The sequence below is a fragment of the Cebus imitator genome, unplaced genomic scaffold, assembly GCF_001604975.1.
Source record: "Cebus imitator isolate Cc_AM_T3 unplaced genomic scaffold, Cebus_imitator-1.0 Scaffold15, whole genome shotgun sequence".
Taxonomy (NCBI): Eukaryota; Metazoa; Chordata; class Mammalia; order Primates; family Cebidae; genus Cebus; species Cebus imitator.
In genome coordinates, this window is record NW_016107330.1 from 6,256,161 (window position 1) to 6,265,183 (window position 9,023).

A 9,023-nucleotide genomic window follows, 5' to 3' on the forward strand; every position below is an offset into this window, starting at 1 on the left:
CTCTAGGAAGTAGATCATCAAAAAAAATTTAAAAAGAAGAAAGATACTACAGAAATATGGAATGCTTATACAGTATTCATAAGGCTTTTTAAATTTCATGTTTCTAATACTTAGATAACCTTGAATGTAATTCTCCATCTCTTCCCCTTTATCCTCCATCTTTTTTTCTTTCTTTTTATTTTGTTTTTGTTATTTTCCTCCATCTTTCATCAAACAAACAAAAAAAAAAATCAAAGCAGTACAAGTACTCTTTTTTTTTTAATTAATCCAAATTCCTTAGAAATGTTGCTGTTTGGGTGAGAGTTCTACTGAATATCCCAATTTCACAGCCAGCAATGACACGTTCAGCAGAAAGTTTTCTTGGCATAAACTCGTGAGTTCTCAGACTGCTTACTCATAAGTTCTTCTTGAGAACTTGTCAGCGATGCAATCTGTTTTGTCTTGAAGAGCACGAGACTCAGACGGTTGTCACTTTGGGGAGAGCACACAGCATCTCAAACAGCAGGTTAGCCGCCAGCAGGGCCGTGTTCCCTATGAAGAAGTAAAACCTGACATGAATACCCCACAGACCACCCCCTGAACCAAGCCTTGGGACCCCTCAGCTTTCTTCCCCTGTGCCTCCTTTTCCAGAGCCCTGTCTGTGCATCCCTTAGGGACCCACTAGCTGTGAACATGCTTGCCCGGGCTCTCTGCCTCCATCAGGCATCATTTGGAAATCCTACTTTAAAATTCAGAAAGTTCTTCGTTTATTCTGAGAACAGATTTTTCCCAAAGGAGAACCTATAATAATGATGTATACTGTATTTATTATCTACCTTCTGAGGTCAATAGGCCTAACTCCATAAGCTTGTCTACATTAAAATTATTGGGATGGCATCTCCTTTGAAGATCTGAACATATATTAATGTTTATCAAGCAGGAACTTAGCTGGTTAAGTCACCCTGTCACTAGACTGCAGACTGCTTTCTTTCTCTTCTGCTGATTGGTGGGCAAGCTAATGATACTTAGCTACCTCCCAGGGGTTTTCTTAGGGTGAATGAGCTCATGTTTGTAAGTATGCAGTAATAGATATGTTTTCTTCGCTGTTGGACATGCTCAGCCAGTTCCCCGAGTCATATAAGGGGACTCATCCATTTTCTTCTTTTTTTGTTTTTTTTGTTTTTTTTTTTTTTTTTTTTTTTTTTTTTTTTTTTTTTTTTNTTGAGATGGAGTCTTACTCTATCACCCAGGCTAGAGTGCAGTATTGTGATCTCAGCTAACTTCAACCTCCGCCTCTCGGGTTCAAGCGATTCTCCTGCCTCAGCCTCCCAAGTAGCTGGAATTACAGGTGTGTGCCACCACACCCAGCTAATTTTTATGTTTTCAGTGGAGATGGGATTCACCATGTTGACCAGACCAGTCTTGAACTCCTGACCTCAGGTGATCTGCCCGCCTCGGCCTCCCAAAGTGCTGGGATTATAGGCGTGGGCCACTGTGCCCCAGCCCCATTTTCTGCTTACTAACTAGCTTCCTATAGTTTAAGCTAGCAGCTGCCCATGGATCACCATCTTCTTGCTTACTCACCAGAAAGATCATATGGTGGTGAAACTTCTACCAGGTCACAGCCCACCACGTTCAGGCCTTGACAACCCCGGATGATCTCCAGAGCCTATTCAAGATCAAGACTGAGTTGTCCACGGTGGTAACCATTTACAATGAAAAGCACCCAGTAGAGCTTTTCCCAGCATACGCCACCCTTTGGCTTGGAATTTGCTTCCCTCGATAAACATTTATGGACTGCCAGGCACACTGGCAGGCCTCCCAGAGACACACTCCCTGCTCCTGAGGGCTGCATGGTGTGGTGATGGAGACAAGGAAACCAATTGTTTCAATGTCGTGCACTAAGGGCTTCAAGAAAAGCAAGCCCAGAATGGTATCAGCACAGGTAAGAGCCTGGAGCGGTGGGTAAGGCTTCCCCACAGCGGAAATACTTAGTTCAAGGGATAGGCCAGGCAGAGGGAAAAACGCAGGCAAAGGCACCAAGCTGGGAAAAGTTCAGGTAGTGAGATATGGCCAGAAGACAATAAGTGAGGAAGACTGGGAACAGAGTGATCTTGTCTAAAATGGTTTCCATCCTGCAGGTGAAAAGCCCAGAAGGTTGCTAAGCAGAGGGATAAGGAAAGTGTTTCAGAAATCCCTCATGGGAACAGAGAATGGTTACAACCATTTCAAGAGAGGGAGTTAAGATCTTAGAGGATGTAAGGTACTTGATGAGGTTTAAGCAGTTTCATTCATTTTACTCACAAATATCTTTGAGTGCCTACTATTTGTATGTATCAGGCACTGTCCTGGGCTCCAAGGACAACGTAGGGAACAATACATACAATACAGTGTCCTGCCCTCCTGGAGCTTCTAGTCATAACCATTCTGTCTCCATGCATTTATTCCCAGCACACACTATGGGAGCTTTATTTGGGTGTTTCTAAAAGTTTTAGGCTACCTTGGTAAGTAGTTGTGCCATCACATGTGCTTTTTTTTTTTCTTTCTTGAGACAGGGTCTCTGTCACCCAGGTTGTAGTGCAGTGGTGTGATCATGGCTCACAGAAGCCTTGACCTCCTGGGCTCAACTGATCCTCCTGCCCCAGCCTCCTTAGTGGCTGGGACTACAGGTGTGCACTAGCACACCAGACTAATTTTTTTATTATTATTTTTAGTAAAGATGGGATCTCACTATGTTGCCCAGGCTGGTCTCAAATGCCTGGACTCAAGCGATCCATCCACCTCAGCCTCTCAAAGTGCTGGGGTTACTACTGCGTGAGCCACTGCATCTGGCCCATTGTTTGCACTTTTATTTAAATTGAACCCTCAAAAGGTAAGTTTAGTGGGTTTTTTTGTTGTTTTTTGGTTTTTGTTGGTTTTTTTGTTTTTTTTTTTTTTTTTTGAGACTAAGTTTCCCTCTTGTCACCCCAGGCTGGAGTGCAATGGCGCGATCTCAGCTCACCTCAACCTCAGCCTCCTGGGTAGCTGGGATTACAGGCATGTACCACCATGCCCAGCTAATTTTGTATTTTCAGTAGAGATGGAGTTTCTCCATGTTGGTCAGGCTGGTCTAAAACTCCAGACCTCAAGTAATCCGCCCGCCTCAGCCTCCCCGAGTGATGGGATTACAGGCATGAGCCACAGCGCTCCGCCAAGTTTAGTGCTCTTAAGAGGGGATACTATAGACCGGGCACAGTGGCTCACGCCTGTAATCCCAGCACTTTGGGAAGCCGAGGCAGGCAGATCACGAGGCTGGGAGTTTGAGACCAGCCTGGCCAACATGGTGAAGCCCCATCTCTACTAAAAATACAAAAATTAGCCAGGTGTGGTGGTGGGCACCTGTAATCCCAGCTACTCAGGAAGCTGAAGCAGGATAATTGCTTGAAACCGGAAGGTAGAGGTTGCAGTGAGCCAAGATCGTGCCACTGCACTCCAGCCTTGGCAAAAAAGTAAGACTCCAATCTCAAAAAAAGAAGAAAAAAAATTATATGTATATATACACACACACACAAACATACACGTCTATGTGTGTATATATATATATGTGTGTATATATGTTTGTGTGTGTGTGTGTGTGTGTGTGTATATATATATATATATATATATATATATGGAGAGAGAGAGGGAGAGAGAGATATCTTAACCTGATTCCTAAAGATTCACTTCAAGTCCCAGGAAAATGGATAAGTATCTCCACCCCCAGGAATCTTCACTGGAGGAGTCTCCTTACCTGACTAGGGGTGAGACCAGCAATTTCAGGTGTCCCTGTCCCTGGGGCATAGGCAGGATCCAGGGCATCAATATCAAAGCTGATATAAATGGGTTTGCCTCCCATCTGCTGCCTGACTTCCCCCATCAGAGGAACCAGCGACTTCATCCAGCAGTCTTCAGCCAGGACCACCCGGAAGCCCTGCAGAGATGGACTGAGGCTTCTGCCTGGCAGCATTTACAGGGCATTTCCTGTTTGCCAGCCCCAAGCTCAGCTCTATCACACTTGACCCTCCACCTCCATGAGGAGGGAACTGTCACCCTCATTTTACAGGTAAGGAAGCAGAGTCAAAGCTGACCTCTGGAGTTGAGATCAGAGAGAAGCTTTGCTAAAGCCAGAGTGGGAAGCTCAGCAGCTCACGCTAGCACCGTCTGAACTGCTCTGTCCAGAAGACTGGCCTTGGCACACTCTAGAAGCAAGGGATTTGGGTTTTTCCCCTTGGGGTCTTGTCATACATGTGTACATGAGAGCCATTCTGCCTAGAGGGTATGAGGACCAGAACTAAGAAGGTGACAATTCATCTTGGGTGAGGACCTCCTCCCCTCTTCTTTTTTTTGTAGATGGAGTCTCACTCTGTCGCCCAGGCTGGAGTGCAGTGGTGCGATCTCGCCTCCCAGGTTCAAGTGATTCTCCTGCCTCAGCCTCCCGAGTAGCTGGGATTACAGGTGCACGCCACCACACCGGGCTAATTTTTGCATTTTTAGTAAAGACAGGGTTTCACCATGTTGGCTAGTCTGGTCTTGAACTCCTGACCTCAGGTGATCTGCCCACCTCCGCCTTCCAAAGTACTGGGATTACAGGCATGAGCCACCATGCCCGGCCTCCTCCCTCTTTTCTAAGTCAGCACCGTCTGAGGGGTTGATGGGTTTCTGCTTCTCTCCCCACCCCAGCAATAGACTTCCTGTGCCCAGTAAGTCAGCCCCCTCACCCTGTTCTCCCTGTGCCCCTGAAGACGCAAACTCAGCCTCTTGTCCCTGCTTTCTGACTTGATTAGTAAAGCCCCATGCTGAATCCCTGGTTGCCACTAGTGAGGAAATGGAGAGGAAGGCATTTGGGGGGCAGGGGTAGGGGGCATTCGGTCTGTCACCTGGCTCCGGTTGTATCTGTAGGGATCCAAGGTTGTGGAAGAGCCCCGGATGCCAATCTGCACCACCCGCTTACAGTCCAGGAGACCCTCCTCCACACACCGGCGGAAGGGCGTCCCGTGGTAGAGCTTCTCTCCTAGGGCCTTGTCGGCCGTGTCCGTGTGTGCGTCCACATGCAGCAGCCCCACAGGGCCATGCCTGACGACAACAGGGCAGCTCAGAGGCCAACCCTCCCTGCAGGGCCCTAGCACAGCCGCCCTTCAGGCCACCAAACTTGGTCACAGTTCACAGCCACAAAGGAGGGGAGACCTGGCATCAGTTTTCTTTTCTTTTTTTTTTTTTTTTTTTTTTTTTTTTTTTGAGACGGAGTCTCCCTTTGTTGCCCAGGCTGGAGTGCAGTGGCTTGATCTCCACCTCCTGGGTTCAAGCGATTCTCCTGCCTCAGCCTCCCAAGTAGCTGGGAATACAGGCAAGTGCCACCATGCCCACAGAATTTTTTTGTATTTTTAGTAGAGATGGGATTTCACCATGTTAGCCAGGCTGGTCTCGATTTCCTGACCTCGTGATCCACCCACCTCAGCCTCCGAAAGTGCTGGAATTACAGGCGTGAGCCACCATGCCCCCCTACTGGCATCAGTTTTCTGCCTTGCAACTGGTTTCTTTCTTCCTGATATCACTTAGCATCTCAGAGGAACAATAAACTCACAGAAGTCAGGCAGGAAATAGACACGTTTTGGGTGCCACCCACACCTATCACCCAGAATTTGCTTCATTTACAGACAGGATGAGAATCAAGGGTGGTGGCACAGGCGAGCTTGGCTGAAAGCTTAACTAAACCAAGCCACCTTTTCTCCGACCGAGGAAGAGGAAGCTTCAATCCAGCTCTCTCTCCATAACCTCCATCAGCCCCTGCCAGCCACCCAAAATAAACATCTGATCCAAATGGGTGAGAAATAAATGCAGCTTCGAGCAAAGACCTGCACCCACCCACCTCCAACCAGAATGCCACCCACATGTGCTTCCATAGACACATTCTGGAGCTGGCACCCTCCACCCCAGCCCTTCTGTCTCTTTCTCAAACTAAATTAGCCAAAGCTGGCCAATCCCCGGTTGACTTCCACGACTGGCAAATCAGTCTTTTGACTGTCTGGGAAAAGTGCCCTTTCAGGAGGAAACAAGGGCCTCGCAGCGAGCTCCACCGTTGTGCCTGTCAGTGTTTGGCCGTTGAAGCAAAACAGAAACTGACCTTAACTGGGGTTATATATTTCACTAGGGGCTCAACTTCCAAAAACAGGCGAGTTGAAAACGCTGAGCACACATACGAGGACAGATCTAGGGCAAGGGAGGGTGGCCAGAAGTGTTAATAATAAATTGTCTTGGCTTCTAGCTGGTGACTGACAGAGACACCTGGAGCTCAACCTTAATTTTGATCCCCAGAACCCGCTCAGTTGGGAATTTCTTATCATCCCCCATAACCTGAGCCAGCAGCAGTCACCTAACGCCACCTAACAGCAAACGGCTCTTTCCCTAACTTCTGACTTTTGAAATCTTGCTGGGGGCAAGCCATTTGGGACTTACTTTTTTGCCATTGCTTGCAATATGGGATATGTGATTGTGTGATCTCCACCTGCAAAGAGGAAGAAGAAAACGTCTGGAAAGTGAATAGGAGGATTAGATAGAGTAATTTTTTTTTTTTTTTTTTTTTTTTTTTTGATGTAGTTTCATTCTTGTTGCTCAGGCTGGAGTTCAATGGTGTGATCTTTGCTCACTGCAACCTTCACCTCCCGGGTTCAAGCGATTCTTCTGCCTCAGGCTCCCAAATAGCTGGGATTACAGGTGCATACCACCACACCTAGGTAATTTTTGTATTTTTAGTAGAGACGGGGTTTCACCATGTTGGTCAGACAGGTCTCGAACGCCTGATCTCAAGTGATCCACCCGCTTCAGCCTCCCAAAGTGTTGGGATTACAGGCGTGAGCCACCACGCCCAGCTACATAATCTTAAAGTAACCCAATTTTCACCCTTTTAGACTAGGGAGCTATAACCACATCTACAATAAGATTTATTTTTTTGAGATGGAGTTTCACTCTTACTGCCCATGCTGGAGTGAAACGGTGTGACCTCGGCTCACCACAACCTCTGCCTGCTGGGTTCAAGCAATTCTCCTGCCCCAGGCTCCTGACAGGCATGCACCACCACGCCCGGCTAATTTTGTATTTTTAGTAGAGATGGGGGTTTCTCCATGTTAGTCAGGCTGGTCTTGAACTCCTAACCTCAGGTGATCTGCCCACCTCCGCCTTCCAAAGTACTGGGATTACAGGCATGAGCCACCGTGGCTGGCCAATAAGATTTTATTGAATGGTGGAATGCTTGATGAGCCTGGGAGGTCAAGTCTGTAGTAAGCTGTGATCGTGCCACTGCACTCCAGCCTAGCTGACAGAGCAAGACACTGTCTCAAAAAAATAAATAACTTGAGCCTAGGAGTTTGAGACCAGCCTAGGCAACATAGCAAGACCCTGTCTTTAAAAAATAAAAATAGGCCAGACACAATGGCTCCCACCTGTAATCCCAACATTTTGGGAGGCTAAGACAAACATCACCTGAGCCCAGGAATTCAAGGTCTGCCTGGGCAACACAGTAAGACTCAGTCTCTGCAAAAAATAAAAACATGAGCCGGGCATGGTGGCAAATGCCTGTAGACCCAGCTACTCAAGAGGCTGGAGTGGGAGGATCACATGAGCCCAGGGAGGGCAAGGTTGCAGCAAGCCATGACTGTGCCACCGCATTCCAGCCTGGGTGACAGAGTGAGACCCTGTCTTGAAAACAAATAAATAAATAAAAGAAGAAATTAGACAAATTAAGAGGTACTCTAGGTCAATGGCTTTTCAGAGTATTCTAGGAAAATGCCTGGAATAGCTCTGTTCAATAGAACCTTCTATGATGATGGGACTGTTGTAACTGCACTGGCCCATATGGTAGCCACTAGCCACGCGTGACCCACGTGACATGCACGTAGCTAATATGACTAAGAAACTGAATATTTTAATTAATTTGAATTTAGCCACATGTGGCTAGTGGCTACCAAATGGGCCAGACCTAGGAAAGTATTCTTTCTGATAATACTAATAGCTAACATTTATTGACGCTTAAGATATGCCATGCATAGGCCGGGCACAGAGGCTCACGCCTGTAATCCCAGCACTTTGGGAGGCCGAGGCAGATGGATCACCTGAGATCAGGAGTTCGAGACCAGCCTGGCCAATATGATGAAACCCCGTCTCTACTAAAAATACAAAGATTAGCCAGTCATGGTGGCATGCATCTGTAATCCCAGCTATTTGGGAGGCTGAGGCAATAGAATCGCTTGAACCTCAAAGGCAGAGGTTGCAGTGAGCTGAGATTACACCATTGCACTCCATCCTGGGCAACAAGAGCGAAACTCCCATCTCAAAAAAATATGCCATGCATGATGCTGCATTTCATATGTACTTTGATTATATGCCCCTCACACCATGCAGTGAAGTAGGTGTTATTACGATCATTCCCGTCCTACAGGTGAGGGCGTGAAGCGTCAAGCAAGGTATACGGCAACACTGCTAGGGAGAAATGCAGCTGAGACTTAAAACCACGCCGTCCAGAAACCACACTCCTCCCACTATGCCATGCAGGCTAGGCTCTCTCATTTGGCAAAATTAATTTTGGATATTTAGGAAAAGGTCCCTGTCATTTTAAGTATTTGTGAACAAGGGAAAATGTGAGAGTGGGTGGGGGGCGAGGATGAGGGGAAAGCGGCCGTATGGGTCAATGTGGACTCTGAACAGGACAGAAACACCCTCTTCGCAGTTCTCCAAGATAAAGTCATTAGAAACATCCTCTTGGCTGGGCGCGGTGGCTCATGCCTGTAATCCCAACACTTTGAAAGGCCAAGGCAGGTGGATCACCTGAGGTCAGGAGTTTAAGACCAGCCTGGCCAACATGGTGAAACCCCCTCTCTACTAAAGATAAAAAATTAGCTGGACATGGTGGTGGACACCTGTAATCCCAGCTACTCAGGAGGCTGAGGCAGGAGAATCACTTGAACCTGGGAGTCGGAGATTGCAGTGAGACAAGATCGTGCCATTGCACTCCAGCCTGAGTGACTAGAGCGAAA

The 9,023-nt window shown here is 47.3% G+C and overlaps 1 protein-coding gene across 3 annotated transcripts in view; it reads right to left on the bottom strand.

Moving 5' to 3' along the window:
- Positions 1-239: 239 nt before the first annotated feature.
- Positions 240-9,023, bottom strand: part of AGMAT (agmatinase) — a 35,864-nt gene continuing 27,080 nt past the window's right edge. For 2 of the 3 annotated variants that reach the window (XM_017505016.2, XM_017505006.2), the window contains 5 exons: positions 6,451-6,499; positions 4,875-5,070; positions 3,749-3,928; positions 1,564-1,648; positions 240-531 (listed from right to left, as the gene is read on the bottom strand). In XM_017505016.2, the coding sequence (XP_017360505.1) occupies positions 458-531; positions 1,564-1,648; positions 3,749-3,928; positions 4,875-5,070; positions 6,451-6,499 (584 nt within the window). In that variant the 3' untranslated portion in view covers positions 240-457. The remainder of the gene's footprint in view (positions 532-1,563; positions 1,649-3,748; positions 3,929-4,874; positions 5,071-6,450; positions 6,500-9,023) is intronic. The other variant, XM_017505014.2, reaches the window with a different exon arrangement.